We start from the raw sequence: 24,031 nt of genomic DNA, 5'->3' as shown, positions 1-24,031 counted from the left end.
AGAATTTATAAATACCCTTCACTTATGTCTAACAGAAGTCTATGAAGTTATGAAAAGAGTGAACTAGTGGGACCTTTCTAGATAACTCAAATTGAGTCATTATTCAAAGCCATATTGGCCACCTGAAAGTGTTTTCCCACTGGTTGTGGAAGCATGGTGGGAGGAGGAGAAGGGTTGAGGAGAAGATTGGCATAAACTATGCAGACATAGTGTAGATGCCCAAAACCATTTTTCAATTAATAAATGAATGCTATTACTCTCTGACACAATCAGGGGCCTTTGATGGGGGATTTGAATCATGTAGTAACACTTTTTGACTGTCCTGCTTAGTCATATGAGAAATCAGATGTCCTTGTTTATTGTTGATATCACAAGAAATCAGAAAAATAACTTTCACTAGTTAGGCACTAGCCTGACTCTTGTCCAAAACAAATTGCATAAATAAGGTGGTTGGATATTTAACTGGTATAGGAGAGAAGAAAGGTGGCCTACTATTGTTCCTGGTATTTTAATGCCTAATACTATGAACCATAGTAGGCCACCTTTCTTCTCCTATGTTGGGTTTTGTCTCCTCCCAGTCAGCTAGTAAGGATGATAGAAACAAAGAAGATCATGTAGAATCAGAAGCCCCCTAAGCTGGGATTTCCTCAAGAAAAGTGTAGGCCCGCTCAAGCATACACACTCTGTTCCAGAGGAGTGCTATATGTACATTCTAACTAGCATAAACAGTTCTGTAGTAAAATGGGAAGATGACACATCAGCCGGAAATATCCTTAAGATTTGAAAGACAACCAGGGATGGGGAAGAGAACTCCACAGGCTCTGTGCCTGTGGAACATTAGTGTTCTGTGAGCTGGAATGAGGTTCTGCCGCTACAACTGAATGCGTGTCATTTTGACTGTTTCCAATGGGCAGGAAGAAATTAAATGAGTGGATGGTATTTTAACAATTTTAAATTTCTCTCATAAATTTTTCTGCAACCACTTATCTCTATTAAAGCCTGGTGTAAGATGGTATCTGATTAAGTATGAATGTATTTACTCAGTTTTTTTTTAAAGCTTATCAATTTTTGTGGAGAGCTCTGCAAACAGTGCTTTTATTTCCAGGGACCATGCTCCCTGAACAAGTTAAAGAATACAGCACCAGTCTTCAGTGTTATCACTGGGCCCCATTCCTTCCCAGAGCAATTTTCAAACTCAGGGTGTAATTTTGTTAGAAAAGTTAAAATGGTGTTTCAAGAAGGGCTTTGAATATTAGTAAGTAATATCTGGACTCTAACCTGGGAATTCTTGATTAAAATATTTGCAGGCAATATGGAAAAAGGTAGTTTTTGATAACTGCCAAAGAACTTCAAGACCAAGGTAATTAACTGAGATGCTTCCTCATCTCAATACACAAAAGGCAGTAGCAGTTAAAGGCATCAGTTTTAAGTTAAAGGAGACCGGGGTCTGAACCTTGGCCTCACCTTTAGTAGCTCTGTGACTTTGGGCAAGTTGCTTAATCTCTCTAAATTTCTATTTTCTCCATTTGTTAAATGGGGATAATAATAGACTTTGTAGAGCTGCAGGAAAGGTTGAACAATGATTATGAATGTATGTATGTAAAGTGCTTAGCATATAGTCTGGCACACAGCAAAATAATTGATAAATGATAGTTATTATTGTTAATATTTGCTTATTATTCACTAAACAAGCATTTATTAAGTATTTATTCTGTGTCAGGTGCTGTGCTTTGATTCTATTTTAATTCCAACAAATTTAAAAGTCTATATATCTAAATCTATATTTATACGTATATATACTCTATAGTCATGATCAACGGTGAGAAACAGAGATCCCAGGTTATTGACCTATGGGACAAGCAGTTGTGCACTATTTCAGAGGATATTATTTTTTCTTTGATCTGCAAATGTGTAACTATGAGAACAATTCTCCCTTCTTATACCCTATTCTCCCTGCCCACTCAGCAGTAGAAATGCACCAGGTCACTCTGAGAGCACAGCTGTCCATTGCTTCATAGAGCAAGAACATGGCTGGGACTGATGGAAAAAGAAGAAGCTGCTATATAGGTGGTTTGGATAGCCAAGCCGGTCTCAAGAGAGTAAAGGAGGAGGCTGGATGACTTGCCATCTGTGGCCATTGTATCAATATTTATAGCTTCTCTGTCATTAGGATGGCGATGGCAATCTGCCTAGAAAAATATATTGTAAAATCCAGTGAATTTCCTCCCCCATATCTTGGAAGTTTGGGAAGAACTGTAATAGATTCCAAACTGTTTTGAATTAGCAAAAAGAGCTTTTTCCTGTTGTAGAGTTCCAGCTGGAACACTTCTATGCTTTTTCTTCACCAAACAGCAAACGCTCAAAGGGGCAAAGTGTCCAATGGAATATCCTGGGGGTTGTCAGCTTTACTGAGCTTTCCACTTGGCTATGGTTGCTGGGTAGGTTTTGGGAGTTTGCATGTGTGGCTGGCATGATGCTGTGGCGCCGGTTGCAAACATGCCCTTGCTGGAGGCAGTTTTATTACTCTTGACGCCACCTATCCAGTCAGAGAGACTAGAGGGAACAAGGGAAACCATTACTCATCCCAAATAGCAAGGAATAAGGTATGGATTATGGGTACATCTAAACCTTAGAGAGCATCATGAAGGGAGTACAGGTTTCGACCCCCCACACAAATGTGAGGGAGTTGACCACATCCACTAGCCAGGTAGCAGAGGGCAGGGCTTGGGGCAGGCAGGGCATTTGGAGGTGATAGTTGGAACACCTGGGTTTCGCTCCTAGTCCCACTGCTCACTGGTTGTTAGATCTTAGGCAAATTGCATAAGTTTATGACCCTCACTTTTCTGCCTATGAAATGAGAATGCATATGAAATACTCTTAAAAGGTACACAGTGCTTTCCTTTGTTTCTAGGGTGCTCATGTTCTTAGTCTCATTCTTGCCTAAGGCTCAGAGGAGAAAGAGAGAAAGGAGAAAAACTTGAGAACTGGGTCACCTTCCTCACAATCTTGGTTTGAAAGCTGAGTAAATAGTAGAGATGCTAAGCACCAGGCCAATCTAAGTACCACATCTAATGGTATCAGCAGTTTCTAGGGTTGAAGTTGAGTGACAGTGATCTTACTCTAGCAACTCTAGTTTCCTCAGCAAATACTTGTTGGGTCAGATCAGGTACTTTCATCCAAAAAATCCCCTTTAGGTCCTCTGGGGCCCCCCTTTAATTTCCCCAAGTCCTTACCACCCCACTCTTACATCATGCCCATCTCCCCATTCTTCCTTCAGTCTAGGGCAGCGGTTCTCAACCTGTGAGTCACGACCCCTTTGGCGGTCGAACGACCCTTTCACAGGGGTCGCCTAAGACCATCCTGAATATCAGATATTTACATTACGATTCATAACAGTAGCAACATTACAGTTATGAAGTAGCAACGAAAATAATTTTATGGTTGGGTCACAACATGAGGAACTGTATTTAAAGGGCCAGAAGGTTGAGAACCACTGGTCTAGGGTCATAGTGCCTTCACTAGAATGAAGCTCTTCTGTGATTCTAAACCTAGCTCAGAATGAGGTCAATGGATGCCTGTCAAAAGCACTTCTTTTCCTGAAATCACTAAAGCTATTTATAGAATCAGAATGAACTGCAGAGGAGAAAATAATCGCTCTTTAAGATCAGGTAGGATCAGAAATATGTTTACTGAATCAAAACCTCTTGCTTACATGAATGTTTTCCTCTTCTGGAAAATCCAATAGAAAGAGAATTAAAACTAATTGAGAGCCCTGTCCAGTGTGTTAAGTGGTTAGAGCATCGGCAGGTTACATTCCTGGTTAATGAAGAGCACATACCTGGGTTGCAGGTTTGATCCCTGGCTTCGGCCTGCCTGAAATGTTATTACATTGAACCAAGCTATTCACAGAACTATATATATATATTTTTTGGCTAATTAATGAAACATTTAAGGGCCTAACAAATCCCTGATTTTTAAAATAATCTAGCTTTGAAATATGGGCAGTAATGGCATTTTTCTAGATGAAACCACACTGTTGTCTCATGTACCCATATAACAACATCACTCCGGTTCAAAAAAGCCCATAATTATCATGATTATTTCTTATCTAGATATTTCCTGGTTAGAAACTAAGTATCTTTGAGTGTTTTTTTCTAAATGCCTCCGCTAGCATCTGTGGTGGGAATATAAACTACTACCAACTTTATGGAAAACAACTTGGCAATGATGTGACAAAGACTTAAAAATGTTCATAGCCATCTACCCAGCAATTCCATTTTGGCCATTTGGAATCAGAAAATAACCTGAAAATTGAACAGAAATTTATACACAAGAATATTCACTACAGCAAAATTTGGAACAGTATATATTTAAAATTTTTTTCTGTATTCTTTTCTATATGTTTTTATAATAAATTATAAGTAACCTAAACATATATAGATAATTTAGTATGCAATAGTCTTTTACAAAATGAAATATTTTATAGCTATTAAAAGTGGTAGCATATACATATGCTAGCACATGCATAGAAACTTTTTGGTAGGAGAAATAGGACTTTGTTAATCTAGCTTTATTCTGAGAAAAGAGACAATTACTTTTCACTTCCACGTTTCTGTACTCTTTGGATTATATAATGACCAAGTATTTCTTTTATTTTTAAAAGTTAATAAAAATATTAACAAAGAATATGTAATGACATGGGGAAATGATAAGCAGAGAAAGAAATACGAACATGGTTTATATAATGTGCTAGGAAAAATCTTAGAAATATATCAAATATTAATCATTTTATTTCTCTTTTTCATTTAAAGTAAAATGTGCTTTTAGCTATTTAAACAATATTAACTTGTTTTCTAATCTGTTTTTTTCAAAATTTAATCTTTTTCTCTTAGTGAATCTCAAGTAATCTGGAATATCATTTTTGTTTGCTGAACTAATCAGTTTCAGGAGGATCAAGGGTTAATTTGTTTAAGGAGTAGTCAAGATACTAAAACATGTTGGATAGCATATTTTTGTTACATTAAACATAACACCAAAAAATCATTTTTAAAGAAGTTACAACCTGACACTGGACTTAAGGCTCCAGAATTAACCTATGCCATATTGTTATCATATGTACCCTAGTCATACACAGGGCAGTATCAGTATAGATTCTGGAGCCAGACTGCCCGTGTTTATAATCCTGGCTCCATCTTTTACTAGCTGGGTAACTTTGGATGAAGGATTGAACCTTTTAGTGTTTTGGTTTCCTTGTTTGCAAAATGGAACTTACTTCATTGGGTTGTGAGAACGAAATGAATGTGAACGCAGTGCTCAGAACACAGTAAGTACTTAAACGTTTGCTATTATTATTATTACTAATACACTATACACCTGATTTCAGAAGCATTCCACTCTCAAGTAATTGGACAACAAAGGACAATGGAATGGATCATGCTCTTTATAATATCCTGTACAGTTACACACAGCTTATCCAGATTTATATCTATATCTATATCTATATCTATCTATCTAAATCTATACCTATATCACCCTTCAACCATGTCACCCCAGTTTTCAGAGGATATTCTGTAAGGACACATAAAAAGCTCATCTGAACTCCATTTCAGTAATGAAAACTCGTCATTAAAAACAACTTTTATAGAGCGAGATGACAGTAAAACTTTCTTCTATTCAAGTTGGAAACATGTGAGAGGCCAATAAAAGTAGCATTTAGTATAAAACTTGGCTTTTGGAGTTGGTCAGTTAGATCATGTACTTGCAAGGCCAAAAATACAATGAATTGCTAAATAACTCAATTCATTTCTCTGCTCTGTGTTTTTTGGTTCAGATTGCATTCTTAACCACAGCCAACCCCCTCACAAAGGTATTTTAAGGGAAGCAATCAAAGGAATCTACATGAGAGAGTAGGCAGAGGTCAGTAGATAGTATATATGCTTGATTCCTGATATTGGAAAAGCAATTCAAAGAAATATCTTACTGATGGTGGGGCAGGAGCATAATTTGACCAAAAACACTTAATGACACTTTCTCTATGCCAAGTGAGCATCATCTCAAGCACAGTTATACATGTCATTACTTAAATGATATAAATATTAGATTGGCCTTCTGGAAAGGAGAGGAAAAAGACAAGGAAAAAAAGAAAATAAGGAGAAAGGAAAAGGAGAAGAGGGCATTTGTCTTCCATGCTTGAATTTGATTAGGAAAAAATTGTATGAGGATTAAAAGAAAAGAGCCTGGGTTAGCCTAAGCCTTCAAACAGCAAATCTATGATATCCTTTCTTGGTATTTTACATGCGTGGTGACACTTTCATGGCATTATGCCATTGGCATTTTCTGTATGAAAAGTGCAGTGAGTACAGAGAGAAAAGGAACATTCACTAGCACTAGGAAAGTAAAAGTAAAAAAAAAAAATAAAAAAATTCAGCCATTCCACCACCATCCCACCCACTTTTATGGAAGATCAAAGATGAATCTTACCTCCACTGAGAATAATGACGGCTATAAATATTGCCAAATCGCTGTCATCTAATTCCAGTGCATTGAACTTCACAGCAAACTCAAACTTGGGCTCCATAAAGTCACCAAAGGGCTTTCTCAAGCTCTTTAGAAACTCCCTTGTCATGAATCCTTGGCCCTCCGATATGAGAACCCCATCTTTATTCATCAAGGAAGCCAGCATTGTGTAAATGATCTCATGGACGCCGTATTTTAGGAGAGTTACTTGGTCATTCAAGTCAAGGTTTATAAAACCAGGAATACTTTTGGCATATTCTGTGATCTCTTGCACAGCTTCCACTGAGCGGAACTGACAGCCCTGAAATATGCGGATGGCCACCTCTTTGCTCTGCTCCTGCAAGGGGGTGATGTGTTTGAACTTAATTTTATCTTCTCCCATCATCAAGGAATTCATGTCATAGATAACAAATGGCTGCAAATAAAAAAGAGAAAAAGTGGTTTAGTTGGAGACTTCTAATTCACAGTGAACAGCATCCCAGTTTCTTTATACACATTTGCTTCAAAAACTGAAATCTTTAAAGTCAACAACACTTAATAATGACAAAGTACTGTTATCTCCTGATTATTCCTCCTAATTGTCTTCTAGGACCAAAGCTATTTAATCAATTTTGTTCTTCTGTTCCTTCAACTTATCCTACAAACCTTTACATGACTAGCTAATAGTTCTAATTTTTGTTGTTTGAGGAGTGTTTGTTATTGATTTTAAAAATGATAAAATCCATTGTTTATCTTGGCTTTCAATGAAATATGTAATTTATCCTTTTTTCAATCCTTTCAGCAGCCCAGCCAGTGTGGCTCAGTGGTTGAGTGTTGACCTACAAGCCAGGAGGTCAGTTCGATTCCCGGTCAGGGCATATGTCTGGGTTGCAGGCTTGATCCCAGTGGGTGGCAGGTGGGGGTAGGGGTAGGGAGCAGGAGGCAGCCAAACAACGATTCTCTCTCATCATTGATGTTTCTGTCTTTCTCTCCCTCTCCCTTCCTTTCTGAAATCAATACAAATATTTTTTAAAAAATCATTTCAGCAACCTTGAACATAAATATTGCAGTTTTAGATGAAATCTACTGAGATCTCAGTATGCATGTAAAATATCCTTAACCCCGCCCCCGCCCCCCCAAAAAAAATCAATCTGAAGCAGATTAGAAATATGGAGCCAAGAAAATGTCTATTTCTTTTCTTAATGCTCTGGAAGCAATCTGTTTCAGTAAGAGCAGATGTATAAGGCCTGTGGGTAAGTGTTGCAAAAAGTGGCAAAATAAAAAGAGTTCTGAACTTATTTTTCAAAATATCTGTATCAAATAATCAATAAAACAGGTTTGCAATAGGCTGCTTTAAAAAGCAGGGTGGGTTAGTCATGAAATGATCTCTTTCATTTTCTTGTATAGAACTAACCAAAGGTTTGTGGTCATTATGAAAACTCTCAAGGCTACTCTGGTTGAGAAGGGGCTGCACTTTATATACATATACTGAACTGTACAATGGCTTAAACCCCCCAAGGCTCTTCAAATTAGTGTATACAAGGAAGCACTGGAATAAGAGTTGAGGATACTTGGGTTCTAACTTTTGTTCTGTTAAGCAACTATGTGACTTTAGGAAAGTAATTTATCTTTCTTAGGCCTCAAATTTCTCAGTTGAGGGGAGTGCATTAAATTGGAGGTTGCCATCTCTTCTCTTGAGGATATTCTAGTTGCATTTCTCAGAAGCAGTGTGTGTGTGTGTGCATGTGCGCGCGGTGAGTGGATATGTGTGAATTGTGCATGCGTACATGCCTGTACACTGGCGTGCTAAAAATAAAGTTTTTAGCAGAGATGCTGAGAATTCTCTCCTGACTGGCAAGAGGAAGTGGTGCAATGAGTGACAGCTGTAGCCAGCTTCAAGACCCGCTGGTTTGAAGATTCTAATTATTAATCTCCACCAGTCTATGATTTTCTTTTTTTTTTTAGTTTTAATATTTTTTTCCAGAGAAATCTTTTATTATTATTATTATTATTAGTTAAGGTATTACAAATGTGCAGTCTATGATTTTCACCAAACTATTAAGTCTGTTCTACACTGAAGAAAATAACACTAACACTAAGGGCTCTTAGATGCTGAGTAAATTTCCAAACTTGCATTTTCTTTCAGCACCATTCACTGGAGTTATTCCAGAAATTCTTTTTTTATTTTTTTAAACAAAAAAATGCACTTGTATTGTTTAGCAACTGAAAAGGAGGACAGATCTGAGGACCCAAGAGTAAGTTTGCCTGATGGCTCTAACTAATTCTTCAAGTAAATCAGGAGCCAACAGTGCTTACTATGTTTTGGGGTATTTTGTGCTCCCACTCCCCACTTCAAGATTGATATTATTAATGGGAGAGAAAAAAAGGGTGGAGAGGATAGTAAGTCACATCAGTTAAAATGTGCAGTTTCCCCAGAATGTCAGATTCTAAACATGAGAAAAACTTGCTTTTATAGAACCTAGAGAAAATGTGGTTTCTGTCCTCCAGGAGTTTTGCAGCTTATTAAAGTTTATGTTGATGAAATACTAGCGTTCTTTTGCCATGAGAATCTCATGGTACGGATACCTGAAAAGTCTACCCGCACATGCATGAGTACAAATTACATGACTATAAAATCATCACCTCTTCACATATGGAAGGACTGTACCCAGAACTACCCATTTCCACTTTTGGATGAGCTTCTGCTCAACAGTTTGGCTTCTTGGCACAGAATATATGCCTAAAATTCTTCTACCTCCATGTAAGCAATTTATCTGGAACTATGCCCTGATAAATCACCCTGTGACTCTTCCCCTTCACTTCCCCTGTCCCCTCATATAAAGCCCCAGGTTCCTGTTTTTGAAACTCTGTGATAGTTGAGCATAGGGCACAAAATCCTGCTAATTTTCTCTCCCAATTTAACAACAATGTGACTTTAACCCCTTGGCAATCGATGTTGGTCAGGATTTCCTGGCAGTAAACACTCAAGGACAGAGAAAGGAATCAGCAGCCCCCACCATTATGCCAAACCATTCCTTTTTTTTTTTTTTTTTTTTAAATCCCTTCAGCATTTTGAAAAAAGTGATGAACTGGCAGAAAATTCTAGGTATTGACATGCAAATGAATACCAGGTGGACTTTTTTTGTTTTTCCCCAGTCATATCTGATTATGCTGTTTTCATTGTATTTTTAAAGTCTGCATCTTAGATTCTTTCAGCCTTCATAATAGATCTGTCAAACTGTAAGTGATCATTAGACATGATCTGCCTTTCTTTGCCACCAAATCAATTCTTAGGTTGCAAACAATTAACTTGCACATTTCACAAAGGGACCTCCTTATCCTTTAAGCTAACCTCTTAAAACTGCAGGTGAAATTAGGTCTGTGGAATTTCTCTTGAATCATTAATTTAATATTACACCTCTGGTAAAATATTACATGTTTTTGTATATTTTGTAAAGGGAAGCCTTTTATGTACTATTAGCTTGTACAGCATCATCTGAGGAACTTGCCATTATAAGAGGAACCATATCATCTTTGAATTTGGTCTTAATGATTTTACACTTCTAGTTTAGGGCTAACAATGTACTTATCAGCCATTCTATCAAGTGGCTACATAAGCATCTCTCCTTAACAGGAAAGAACACTTAATTACATCTAGGATATTATCAGGGATAGATCAGGTTTTGTGAGGCCTAAAATGTACACAGTTGTTGGGTACATTTACAACAATTCCTAGTTCAATAATACAAATTATAAGAATAAAATTGGTCTTCCCAGTGCATTCAAAGGGGCTCTGTGCAAGCTTCATTAGCTTCCTGGTGAATCTACCTCTGGCCACTATGACACTTGTACTCCTTCTATACTGGACAGACCAGAAAAAGGTGAGAATGAAATGAAGAAAACTGTACTTGAACACATGCTTTTCCAGAGAAAAACGGTTTCTGCAAGGAGAAATTACAGAAAAGTTTTCTTTGAAATGAGACATAAAATCTACTTTATTTTTGTAAATTTGATTTTCAAAAATGGCTGCACATATCAAAGCCAGGATGGGATTAAGCGTACTCTTTTATATAGATCATTAAATTTAGTTATAGATCTATTGCATGCCTACTATGTGAAACACATAGGTCCTGGAGAAAGTTGGCTAATAATTGAGGAATAGGACAATAGTGTTCCTTAGTTGTCCAATAACATTTGCCTTTTAATATATGAATTATCAAAGGGATTATACATTTATGGCAGTAATGGTCTAAATTTCCAGCTGCTTGAATAATAGCAAGCTAAAGGAGGTAAACAAAAACGTCAACTAATAAAGCAGAGAGTATTCCAGTGATTTCTCCCTTTTGGGAGATTGAAATTAGTGTAGTAGACAACCCTACCCTCTCAAAATTAATCACTTTGGTAACCACGTAAGAGTTAAAAATGGCCTGGAAAAATGTGTGCCTCCTCTGGTGGGGTTCTCCTGATATTCTTAGGTTTTTTAAAAAAATATATATTTCATTGATTTTTTTACAGAGAGGAAGGGAGAGGGATAGAGAGTTAGAAACATCGATGAGAGAGAAGCCTCGATCAGCTGCCTCCTGCACACCTCCTACTGGGGATGCACCTGCAACCAAGGTACATGCCCTTGACCAGAATTGAACCTGGGACCTTTCAGTCTGTAGGCTGACGCTCTAACCACTGAGCCAAACCGGTTAGGGCGATATTCTTAGTTTTTTTTGACAAATTAGAGCAAAGGCTCAAGAAAGAAAATTGAATTCTTAGGGTCCATCTTCTTGATTTTATTTCCTTCTTTCTCTTTATACTTCTTACTGACTTTCATTCCATATGGTTTTTCTTGATTAGCTACAGTGGGTGAATGTTAACCCAAAATGCTTTGGTTGGGTTTTCTCAACTTCTTCCTGGTTTCTGCCCATGCTGTTCCTATTTTCCTCTTGTCGAGAACCATGGGATTTACAGAACTAAAGGGGTATTCAGAAATAACCTACATCATCATGCTCTCATTAGCTATGAATAAACTAAAGCCAAGAGGTGTTCCACAAATAGCTATTTACAGCAAACCTGAATGAGAACTAGATCTCCTAATTCATGTTTAGTTCTTTTCTCTTTCTATAGCTTTCTACATAACTTCCTACTTTTTTCTTTTTGAAATAAAATGACTATCCTGAGAAGAACTGTGACTTATTTTTTTATATTTTAAATGTTTTTATTGATTTTTTGGACAGAGTGGAAAGGAGAGGGAGAGAGAGAAACATCAGTTGGCTGCTTCCTGGGGATCAAACCTGCAACCTGGGCATGTGCCCTGACCAGGAATCAAACTGGGACCTTTTGATACACAGGAGATGCTCAACCAACTGAGCCACACTGGCCAGGGCAGAACTGTGACTTTGAAACTGAAGCTCTTATATGCTAGGATCTTGGAGGCAGTGCCTTTGAACTGTTATATCCTAGAGTTGCTAGTTAAGTGCTGTATGTGATTGAAGTGAAGTTTTAAAGTTTTAAAATGTAATTCCATTTTCCTGCATGCTTTAAAGATTTAAGACAAATGAAAATATAATAGGAAGAATTATCTACACTCTAATGAACTAGCAGATAATCACAGCTCTTTAAAAACCATCGATTGCCAGCTAAAATGTTCCTCAGCTGGCAAACAGGGGTATTGGCCAACTGAATCTAATCATGCGAAAGGAAAAATATCCAAGTACCTTTCTTCTTAACTACATAGAATATTATCTTTTTAATTTATTGTCTGAAAGAATACTATTGGTTCGGCTGTGTCATATTTTTAGCTGTTTCTGACAGTCCTGGCAATAAAGGAATGTATTTTATTAATAATAATATATGAATTAATGATCCCAGGAGCACAGTTCTTTAGTAGCCATTGAAAGGAAACAGCATGGCTATTCTGCTCTTTATTTATACTGGGCTTCCATGGTCTCTTTTCTCTGAGGATTTGTCTGTTATCTTCCTCCTCAGGAGACCAAGTTCTGGCTCACTCAAGCTTTTCCACAGATAAAGGGGAAAGAGACCACACTTTGTTCAGCTGTAAGTGTAGGATTTAAAAGTATAGATATCTTTCCAATAGTTTGAGTTATTAGATGTGATGGACATTGTAAATTTTAGAATGAGAAAATTTAAAGGGTACAGACTATTTTCACAAAAGTTTACATTTCTATATTGGTTTTATTCATTAGTAGTTTCATATTACATATACTATTTAGATAAACCCTTTTCACAATGGTACTGTTTTGCTCTTGTAATTACAAAAACAATGACTTCACATGTAGCTATCATAAGCAATGTGATGACTTGGGATGCAAAGTCCAATACAGTACAAATAACAAGTTTTATCCTTCCTTGCAGATAGAGTGAAGCCAGGGCCTCACCATCCTCAGATATGGAGTGAAAAGTTGGCAGGCACACCAAAGGTTTTTATATTTATTGTTTTATGACAAACCATGGCATTGAAAATAGTTCTTGAAAACCACTCTCTGTTTATTTGCATCAACAAACATGAGATCATGTGACAATGAAGCACCCAGTGTGATCATCACATCAGGGTAATGGTCAAACACTGGGAACTTCCAAAGTCCATTCAGTTCTCAAAGTGCCTTCAGGAAACAAAGCACCCCAGTTCTAGCATATTCATAGTTACAGGGTTCAGGAGGCTCTCTTAAAGAAGGGCCTGGGCTGGAACAAGCCACTGAAGAGAAAACAGCCTGTGGGAGAGTCAGTGCCATTCCTATCTGAGGGGGGCTCAAAGGCTCATTGCTCCTAAAATTCTCCTGTGATCCATGTTTAGTGATTCCATATTCCATCTCTTCCTAGTACTGAGCCTAAAATTCCCAGGCATTATTTTTTTAGGCATGAAATGAAAGGTACAAAATATCCCAAAGATATGGTGTCAAAGTTAAAAAGAGGGGAGCAAGAACATTGAATTTATCTGTCCATTTATCTGTCTTGAAAGGTGCAAATAGCAGCAGGGAATAAGATATAGCAGAAGGAAGTTAAGTTGGCAAGGGAGAAGCCTGCAGGCAAATGCTGGTGCTGGGCCTGAGAGGAAAGATTAGCAGGCCTTCCATAAATGACAGCGTAAGCAAAGGTTAAATTGAGCAGTAAGATAAATTTAAAGAATGGCCTCTTCAATAAAGCCATTTCCTTTTCCAAAGGTTCTTGGTAACTAGTCATCCACTATACTGAGCAGCCCATCCCAGACTTGGCCTAACCAACACTAGTGACATCAGTTCAAGCAGGGTGTATAATGAGACCCAAACTGCACCCGCCATAGACACTTTTTCACAACCTCCACTCTCTCAAGAGTCCATACTTCTGCAAAACGTTTCCAATCAATTCAAATCTTAACTTTCATAAGTCTTGGCCAAGAGATAACATAACACCCCTGAGAAAGATGCTATCAAATGAATAACATGACCATGTAAGATAAAAAACAAATCTCTAGTCACATTGGAAATCACATTTTGGATTTTTTTCCCTCTCCCATATTCCTCTCTGAACTATTTCTTTCCACCAGTGTTTAATTTGATTTTGCAAGATAAGGAGAAAAGAGAGAGCCAAACAATTCTATTTCAGTTTTGTGTAATCAGGGAATGGATTATTTTAATTTGGCCCAGTCTCTCCAGACCCTAAGAGGCAATTCTGCCTCTATCCAGATCATTTAATGATGTCCAGTTTGGTGAGCAAATATTAGGCTAGTTAGAGGCCCTCTGTTGAAAGTCCAGAATTACAAAGGGCATAGGCAATAGTTTTTAATTCAATTAAGCAAATACATCCTGAATAAATGTTATGGGCAAAGCACAGTCACAGTTACTATAGGGGGAAAAATGACAAACATTTGACCTCTGAACTTGAAAAGCCTATAATCAAGCATTTTGAAGCTCTTTCCCTTAAAATAGCTTAATACCTACTTATCTCATAAAGAGCTGGCAGTTATCTTATTTTTTAACTCAAAGATTTGGAGCCAAAGAGTCAATTGGCACGAGGTTTTAAAGTGAGTTACAGTGGACTGGGCTCTGTGCCCCTCAGTAACACAGAGAAGAGTATGTTGGCCACTGTTAGAGTAACTAAATTCTTGACTACTGGGGGAAACTTTCTTAAACTGCCTTCCTCCTAGCTTCCGGTACGTCCAGGCTTTCTCGCATGGATTGCAAGCCTGGACAGAGAGATAAAGAAAAGGTGAGAAAGCAGTTCCTGGAAACTAAATGGATTGAGGCAAAATGGAGTAAACTGTTTCAGGGCTCTTTCCCTGTTATCACTCCTCTCCCAGTTCTGGGGCTCCCAGCCTCCATGTCACTATCCTATGCTCTCATCAAACTGTTGTAATCTGCCTTAAATTGTTAACCCTCTATTTAGCCACATCAATCTAACTTTCCTTTTATTTCTCTCCCTTTAAATGAACAATTTATTTTCCATAGACAAATTAGCTTTGTAGAGGTCTTCATTTGCTTTTGACTTGTTAGGCCCCAATTTTTTCATTTAATGAATACATAAACTTAGCTTTACTATGACTTATAGTCTGTAAAGTCTGCAGAAGACAGTCCTAATCACTATAATTCAGAAGAACAATACAGCACAAGGAAAATTCCCTGACTGTGAATATACTAGGATAACAGAACAGAGTGGAAAATTCTTGCTGTTCTAAAAATTGATAAAAACAAGTCATAGCTCAGAATGTTTTCTCAAGGTAAAACTTTCCTAGTGTCAGCCGCTCATTGCCAGCCAATAGGAAAGACCAGCTTCCATGAGGGGATGTCATGCTCAGAATGTACTGAAGTAATAGTCAGAAGGCCTGCATGATAGTACTGGTTCTTCCACATGCTGTGTAATCTCAGGGCAAAATGTTTAACCATCAATTTCCCCATTTTTAAAAGAGGGTAATAATAGGAGCCATAAGATGGTCACGTGTCTTGAACATATGAATGTGTAAGTTTTTTTTGAGCCCTGACAGGTATAGCTCAGTTGGTTGGGCATCTTCCCATGCACAGGAAGGTTGCTGGTTCAATTTCCGATCCAGGTACATGCTCATGTTGCAGGCTTGATCCCCCGCAGGAGGCAGTGGATTGATGTATCATTCTCACATCAATGTTTCTCTCTCTCTCTCTCTCTCTCTCTCTCTCTCTCACACACACACACACACACACAATCAATAAAGAATCTTAAAAAAAGACTTTTTGAAACTGTAAAGGGCTGGAAACAGGCATAATACTGCTAAGGTATCAATGACCGTTCTTGCAGTCAGAAAGCTCATTGTCCCTCTCAGATTTGGCTCTTTATATAGCAATATCCCATAGGAGTTTTCTTTTTCTATTAGCTAATTCTCTCTTATGGTTTAGTTAAAAGGAAAAGAAAAACACCTTGAGGTCATTACAATAATACATTAAAGGGTAATCAAATTTTCCCCAAAATATAACTGTGTAGGGAAAAAGTTACCCATATATGTCAAATAATTGCATACCTCTCTTGGAGATGTTTATTTGAAAATAAACAATAGCATAAAAGGGCTATCAAGGGCTGGGATGGTATCTTCTAAATGTGTTCTGTGGCTTACTACTTTAAGAACATGCTGAAGACATTACAATCAAAGTTAGACCTGCCTGTGTAAACTGAGGTACAGATCTGTATGCTGATGGCAGAATTGGGACTAGAATTCAGGTATAGTGATATATATATATATATATATATATATACACACACACATACACACACACACAGACACATTTTTTTTTTTTTTGGTTAGTCCTCACCCAAGGGTATTTTACTATTGGTTTTTAGAGAAAGTGGAAGGGAGGGGGAGAGACAGACAGAAACATTGATGTGAGAGAGACACATCAATTGGTTGCCTCCTGCATGTGCCCTGACCAGAGCCGGGGGATCAAGCCTGCAACCGAGGTATGTGCCCTTGACAGGAATTGAACCCGGGACCCATCAGTCCACAGGCCGACTCTCTATCTGCTGAGCCAAAGCGGCTAGGGCCAGTTATAGTTATGTTTTGTTTTAATATGATTCCATGTTGTGCTTTCTCAGCTTCCTATCAGGGAAGAGTTCTGCTTTTTGGAAAAATTGACTCAATAACAATTCTAATCCATTCTGGGTTTTCTAAACAGTGGTAATCAATGAGCTTGCAGATGTTTGAGAATTCACTAGATTCTCCACTGGCGTAGCCCAGGCAGCTCAGAGCCTCACAGGAGATACAATTCATACACATAATAAAAGCAAAAAGCTTCCAGTTATCCAGGAATTATTAATAGAGTGCTACAAGGAAAGAAAGGTAATATAATATCTGGAATGTCTTTTTCTGCCCAATGTGGAACTTCATAAGAGGTAACTCTAATGGGCCTCCTAAAAGGTAAAATAATGAGACTGAATACCTTTTCAAAAGCTAGGTCCGGAAAGCAGGCCTGTGTGAATGTAGTTGGATCCTGAAAGAGGGTGGTGGGGTGAATTGGGGCTTGAGTTCATACATTAAAGTTAAGCTGACTCGCATATTTTTATACTTTCTCAAAGAATTTAGTAGGAGAATTTGAAGGACTTTTTCCCTTTTCAAAATAATGTTTACTTACCCTATCTGAAGACATTTCCTTTCCTGTGCTTAATACTCAGCCTACAATATGTAACAGCCAACAGATGAACAGTACTGCATGTATGTGTGTAACATGGTTAATCATTTCCTCAAAGGAAACAACAACAACAACAATAAACCCAGCCCCCCCAAATCAAGAGGGTAGAAGAGAACTAACTGATTTATCTGTTGTCTTTCCTGTCAAGATGGCCCTCGCCTTTGCTTTGGTCAGCGGGAAGGACTTTATGTATGAGTCATACAAATGTTTTGCCAGGGCCCGGAGGTCAGCAGACTCTGGGTTCAGCTGGTCGATATCACTGGAGATCTCCGCCAACAGCTTCTCCTTCTCAGCCTGTGGCATCCGCCCAAACCTGATGGCTATAGGGGAAGAGAAGTGACAGAACGAATCATTGAAATACTGCCGCTCTCCATGCACACTGTCCTCCCACAGCCGTAGTGCCCACAGAGTGGAAGCCCCTCCTCCCCTCCAGCAATCTCAAGTCTTGGTTTCTATCTACAACTTTGCTCATGATTTTATTTCACAGCAATAGCACAGGTTATCAGTAAAAATTAAATTGTTCATTTAAAAAGTAATGCATGGCCGAAACCGGTTTGGCTCAGTGGATAGAGCGTCGGCCTACGGACTGGAGGGTCCCAGGTTCGATTCCGGTCAAGGGCATGTATCTGGGTTGCGGGCACATCCCCAGTGGGAGATGTGCAGGAGGCAGCTGATTGATGTTTCTTTCTCATCGATGTTTCTAACTCTCTATCTCTCTCCCTTCCTCTCTGTAAAAAATCAATAAAATATATTTAAAAAAAAAAAAAAAAAGTAATGCATGACCTTGCCGGGAAGGTGAAAGAATCTAAGGGTTCAGCAAAGAAAAGAAAGTATATTTGCTGACAAATAATTGAGAGCCAGCTCTTACTCATCCTTTCAAGACTCAGTTCAAATGTCACTTTCTTTGTGAGGTTTCCTCTGATTTCTTCAAGCAGAGTTTATTATTCCTTCCCCTGTACACCAACAGCTCTTAGTACATACTTCAATGATAGCAATTCCACACTGTACTTTAATTATTTATTTTACATATTGTTCCCACTCTGGAACAAGATCCTGAAGGCCAGGGGCAATGTCTTTTTCATCTCTATATCCCCAGCACTTTACATAAGTAAGGTGCTAAAAGGTCAACATGTTTCACAAATGAAAGGAAGGAATTGTGCAGAATTCAAAGTCGTACAGACACAGGTTTTGTTCACATGGAGTCTGTACTATCTGCTTTGTCCTTGTTACAAATAAAAATGGATGGTGCTTTCTTTCTTGTTATTAGGCAAGAGAGTACTTTTATATTCAGTGGAGAGAAGCCATAATTATCCCCCTGACTCTCCAGAATTACCATTTAATGATGCTTGTCAAAAAGACAATTTCCTTAACAGTTGGCTTCTTGTGGGGTGAGAAGAGTGAAAAAAGAAAAAAACCGAAGAAAGAAAGGCAAAGAGGAACAGTTAAAAGAGGTTGATAAGTCTTAGGTTGGGGGAAAAAATCTCTCTTTCAACTCAAATATATTTTTCTTCCTCCTCACCAATACTATCTGCAAAATATCATTATTAATAAATTAATTTTTAAACCAGTTATCACACCTCATTCTAGGTGCTTACACATGCTGTTTTATTTAAAGCTTTAAAATTCTTTTTAACAATTGAGATTATAATTGACATATAACAATATAGTAGTCTCAGTTGTACAGCATAAAGATTCAGTGTTTGTATATATTGTGAAATGATCACCACAGTAAGTCTAGTTAATATCCAGCACCATGCATAGTTTCACACATTTTTTTTCTTGTAATGAGAACCCTTTAAAATCTGTCTTAGCAGCTTTCTAGTATACAATACAGTATTATTAACTACAGTCACCATGCTGTATATTCCATCCCCAGATCTTATTTATTTTACAACTGGAAGTTTGTACCTTTTGGCCCCCTTCACCCATTTCGCTGCCTTGCCACCCCCTGCCTCTGGTAACTACCTCTCTCTTCTTTGTAGCTATGAGTTAGGGTGTTGTGTGTGTGTGTGTGTGTGTGTGTGTGTATGTGTGTGTTTGTTCCACATATAAGTGAGATCATATGGTATTTGTCTTCCTCTGCCTGCCTTATTTCTCTTAGCATAATGCCCTCAAGGTCCATCCATATTGTCACAAATAGCAAGACTTCCTTCTTTTATATAGCTGAATAATGTTCCATTTTGTACATATCGTATTTTCTTTATTTTTTCATCCATATATGGACACTTATGTTGTTTCCATAGTCTTGGCTATTATAAATAATGCTGCAACAAACATGGGAGTGCAAATACTTTTTGAATTCTTTTTTTTCCTAGATAAATACCTAGAAGTGGAATTGCTGGATCATATGAAAAATATTTTGACTAATGCTAGTTTGGGGCCACACTTGGGACTCTGCATTTTCTCATAATAAGGACTGCACTCCCTGCATTTTCCCATCATAAGGACATTTGGATATCATAACCAATATCCCTCAGAATATAACTGCCTCATTTACTGTATTCTCTTGCATAGCATTGATCAAAATAATTATCTGTAATGTTTTCTTTTCTCCCCTGCGATATAATCTCCACAAAGGCAGGAATGCTGCTCATTATTTTATCCACAGCACTTAATATAATGTCTGGCACTTGTTAAGTCCTTATCTATCTATCTATCATCTATCTATCTATCTATCTATCTATCTATCTATCTATCTACCTACCTACCTATCTATAAGCCTAATATGCTAAGTGTCCCTCAGACCATTTGACCATTTGACCAGTTGCTAGGAAGCTCACTGACCATGAGGGGGTAGATGCCCTTACCGGTAGGTTAGCTTGCTGCTGGGATCTGGCCAATGGGGACTGGGCGAGATGGGCCAGACATGCCCTGGAGCCCTCCTGTGGTTCCTCCCTGGCCCAGATCATGCACAAGTGGGGTCCCTCGGCCGGGTCTGCGCCCTCTCGCAATCTGGGACCCCTCGGGGGATGTTGCAGAGCTGGTTTTGGCCCAATCCCTACAGGCCAGACCCCACAGGTGCACAAATTCATGCACTGGGCCTCTAGTATAATATATTTTGAAATGAGATGGAATAAAACCCCCACAAAAATATGAGATAGCAGATTCCTTCAAAATCCTTCTCTGTGGAACCAGTCCAATAATTTGCTTCCTTGTATTATTTATTCCTTGTTCATCAGTAGATCTTGGTTAATAGTGGGAGGCAGAACATATTAGAATTAGTTGTTAACTCCTAAAATTATGCATCTTCCATAGGAAATTTTAATATGCTATCCCTACACTCAATGAGAAGTGTATCAAAAACTTGGGATTTGGGCCCTAGCCAGTTTGGCTCAATGGATAGATCATTGGCCTGTGGACTGAAGGGTCCTGGGTTCAATTCTGGTCAAAGGCACGGTACCTCAGTTGCAGGCTCCTCCCAGGCCTGCGCCCTGGTCAGGGGTGTGCAGGAAGCAACCAAATTGATGTGTTTCTCTCACATCTATATTTCTCTCTGTCTTTCCATCTCTCTTCCACTCTCTCTAAAAATCAGTGGAAAAATAACCTTGAGTGAGGATTAAAACAAAAACAAAAATAAAAAAAAACCTTGGGATTTGGAACAGTTTAGAAAAAGCTTCCTAAATGATGGGCTCCTGTTGTTTGCATATGTATCAAACTACTACTATACTACTGTATTGGTTTATGTATATTCTACTAGATCATAAACTATATAAGCACTAGGTTTTCTTTTTTTTTTCTTAAATATATTTTATTGATTTTCCACAGAAAGGAAGGGAGAAGGAGAGAGAGTTAGAAACATCGATGAGAGAGAAACATAGATCAGCTGCCTCCTGCACACCTCCCACTGGGGAGGTGCCTGCAATCAAGGTACATGCCCTTGACCGGAATCGAACCTGGTACCTTTCAGTCCGCAGGCCGACACTCTATCCACTGAGCCAAACTGGTTAGGGTAGCACTAGGTTTTCTTATCTTTGCTTCTGGGTGCAACGAAATACACATAGTAGGCATATAATAAAAGCTTGATGACTTGAACTTCAATAAAAGCTTGCATAGTTAAACTCCAAAATATCAAGTTTGGAAACATAAAATGAGACAGTATGTGTACTGTTGGGAAGTTTGGGAAAGTGATCATGAAAGAAAGTACCCAGTAAGAATTATGGCATATTAAAAGTAGAAGAAATTTTAGTGTAAAACTTGGAGAAATATCAGTTTTGTAAGGAAATAGAGGTTATATAGAATTACCAACAATCTTTTACTATTTAACTTTAGTTATTTAACAGAGCACACAATACTGTCTCTTCACTCAGTGAATAAGTATTGAATGTCTAAGCTCTGGTTACATTTTCACAGGTAATAAACTCTCTCTACATGTATATATAAATAAAAGTTTACATGCCTAGGAAAGCACTATTTCCCCAATAGGTAATCCAAAAAGTTAATTTAAAATAAACAGCCAAAGATAGTCACTTATTACATTTGCTAGTCCTGCTTTTCCATAACCTAACAAAATAGACAAAAATAACTTTTAAAAATCATTTTAGAATTAGGAGATATTAAAGAGAAAGTCTTTGCTACAATCTAAATTAAATATGAATTTTTGCACCCTGATGTTCATTGCAATGTTATTTACAATAGCCAGAATTTGGAAGCAGCCCAAGTACCCATTAGTAGATGAGTAGATAAAAAAAAGCTGTGGTACATTTACACAATAGATTACTACTTGGCTGCAAAATAAGAAGTCTTACCTTTGCAATAGCATAAAGGACCTGGAGAGTGTTATGCTCTCACACAGATGTCTCTCTCTTCCCCTCCCTCCCTCTCTAAGAATCAATAAGAATAATTAAAAAAAAAAAAGTTAAGGAAAATGTTCCATGAGTCACAGAGTGAGAAATTTTGGCCTCTCTGGAAGGCAATGGAATTAGCACGGCTTGAGGTAGTCAGGATGTCTACTTCCTAGTTTCAGGAAGTGAAAATCTAAGTGACTTAACTCCTTTGGTCTTCAATTGCCTTATCTATAGAATGAGGGACTTGGAAAAGAAGATCTCTAAAAATTCTTCCTTTTGCTCTAAATTTAGCTGTAAAATTCTACAAACATCAATGACATACGACTAGGAAACATGCTATGGTCTCTTCTTTTTAAAGCAATATTTGTTTAGTCTTTGAGGCCCTGAAAAAAAAAAGGCACATTCTGTCTGCTCTACAGACCTAGCATATGTCACATAGAGCAACTTCCCGGATACTGGCAATCAGTGTCATTTTTGGGATAATTAATCACCTACAGAAATTCATTATCTTACTTTTTAAAAAAATTTTCAATATCAGAACTACTATACACACCTCAGGAAGAATAGGTTTGGTAGAGACTCATTAATTTCTGGTGAAAGTAAATTAGCATACCTTTATGTAAAACACTTTTGGAGCTCACTACTAGCATATGACAGATTCAGCATTGTGTATTTAGCACTGATTAACTGAACACACAAACTCCAAGCACATGGAATATTTAGATATCCTGCTCTTTGAATCTTAGATACAATGGATGTTTCTTAATGACAATTAATGACATTTTAAAAACACCTACCTAACTGTAGGAACATCAATGACAAATGCCACTTAATTACAAAGATAAATTAAAACAGATTTTCAAAATAAATTAAAAATGATTGAAGAATGAAATAAGTTAAGTTTTATTAAAAACATTTTTGTCTTTCAATATCTAAGGGGTGAATTTGCAATGATATCAGGTTTTTGACAATTATTAGTAAGGTTATGTCTCATGATCAGTTTCCCCACTTTTAACACGTTTATTTTGCAAAAGCCTTATCATGTAAGTAAGACTTGCACAACATTATTGGTTTTCATATAGCTATTGCCAAGTAAGTTATGTTTTCCCACCTCTTTTTCTTGAGGAAAACAAAAACAAAAACAAACACCTTGTGCATTTTCAGGTTTTGCAGAATTTGGCAATCTAATAACTATAATTTTCTAGCTACCCAAAAGTAAAACAAGAGGCAGCCTAAGTCATTTTTATGTGGGGTAACATTTTTCAAACTATTTGTAGAGAACATTTAAACATTTGCTTAGGTTTCTTTCCAAAGTAGAGATGAACAAAACACTACTGCCTTACCTTCTGATTCAGTCTCTGATTCCCTAAGTCTTACTTGACATCATTGAATTCATTCATTGAACACTTGTTTGATGCAAGACATTGTGCTAGGCAAACTGGATTGGGGCGGGGGGGGGGGGGACGTGGCAAGATGATTCTAAATATACACAGATTATTCTTTCCCTCATGTACCCCTTTTTACTAGCTCCTTCCTTTCCACTGAAGCAGATGTTTAAGGTTCTGATCCTAGTGCATCTCCCCTTTATGCTATTTTTCCTCCACCACTGAAGTTATTGAAAGAGTGGTCTTTCCTCTCCATCTGCATTTGTCACTTGCTCTTTATTTACTTCCCAACCCACTGCAACCTAGTTTTTGCTTCATTTAAATTGACCAAAACTTTGCTCTTAAAAGTCCCTAATTCTTTTTTCACAGTCAGATCTAGGGGCCTCTTCTAAGTTCTCCTTCTACTTGCTCTCTCCAGCAGTCTCCCAGCTTTTAATACCATTGATATTTAAAAAATTTCTCATGCTGGTTTCTGGGTTTCTGGTTCTCCTCTTTCTGCCTGCTATTTTCCAGACCTCCTTCCTTCACTTATATTCTGTTCTTCCTACTTTGATCTTCTAACACAGAATGTGTCAATGACTCCTGCCTTCTCTCTCTTTTTTAAAAAAATATTTTTTTTATTGATTTCAGAGAAGAGAGAGAGAGAGAGAGAGAGAGAGAGAGAGAGAGAGAGAGAGAGAAACATCAATGATGAGGAAGAAGTATTGAACGGCTGCCTCCTGCACACCCCACA

General features: G+C 37.8%; 1 protein-coding gene across 3 annotated transcripts in view; it reads right to left on the bottom strand.

Moving 5' to 3' along the window:
- Positions 1-24,031, bottom strand: part of PPARG (peroxisome proliferator activated receptor gamma) — a 108,253-nt gene that overhangs the window by 11,902 nt on the left and 72,320 nt on the right. For 2 of the 3 annotated variants that reach the window (XM_081105645.1, XM_081105646.1), the window contains exons 5-6: positions 17,250-17,449; positions 6,481-6,931 (exon numbers count right to left, since the gene is read on the bottom strand). In XM_081105645.1, the coding sequence (XP_080961771.1) occupies positions 6,481-6,931; positions 17,250-17,449 (651 nt within the window). The remainder of the gene's footprint in view (positions 1-6,480; positions 6,932-17,249; positions 17,450-24,031) is intronic. The other variant, XM_081105647.1, reaches the window with a different exon arrangement.

This window comes from Myotis nattereri (genome assembly GCF_964212035.1).
Source record: "Myotis nattereri genome assembly, chromosome: 14".
NCBI classification, from domain to species: domain Eukaryota; kingdom Metazoa; phylum Chordata; class Mammalia; order Chiroptera; family Vespertilionidae; genus Myotis; species Myotis nattereri.
Note: the sequence above shows the minus strand (reverse complement) of the source record. Positions and strands in the feature narration are given on the sequence as shown.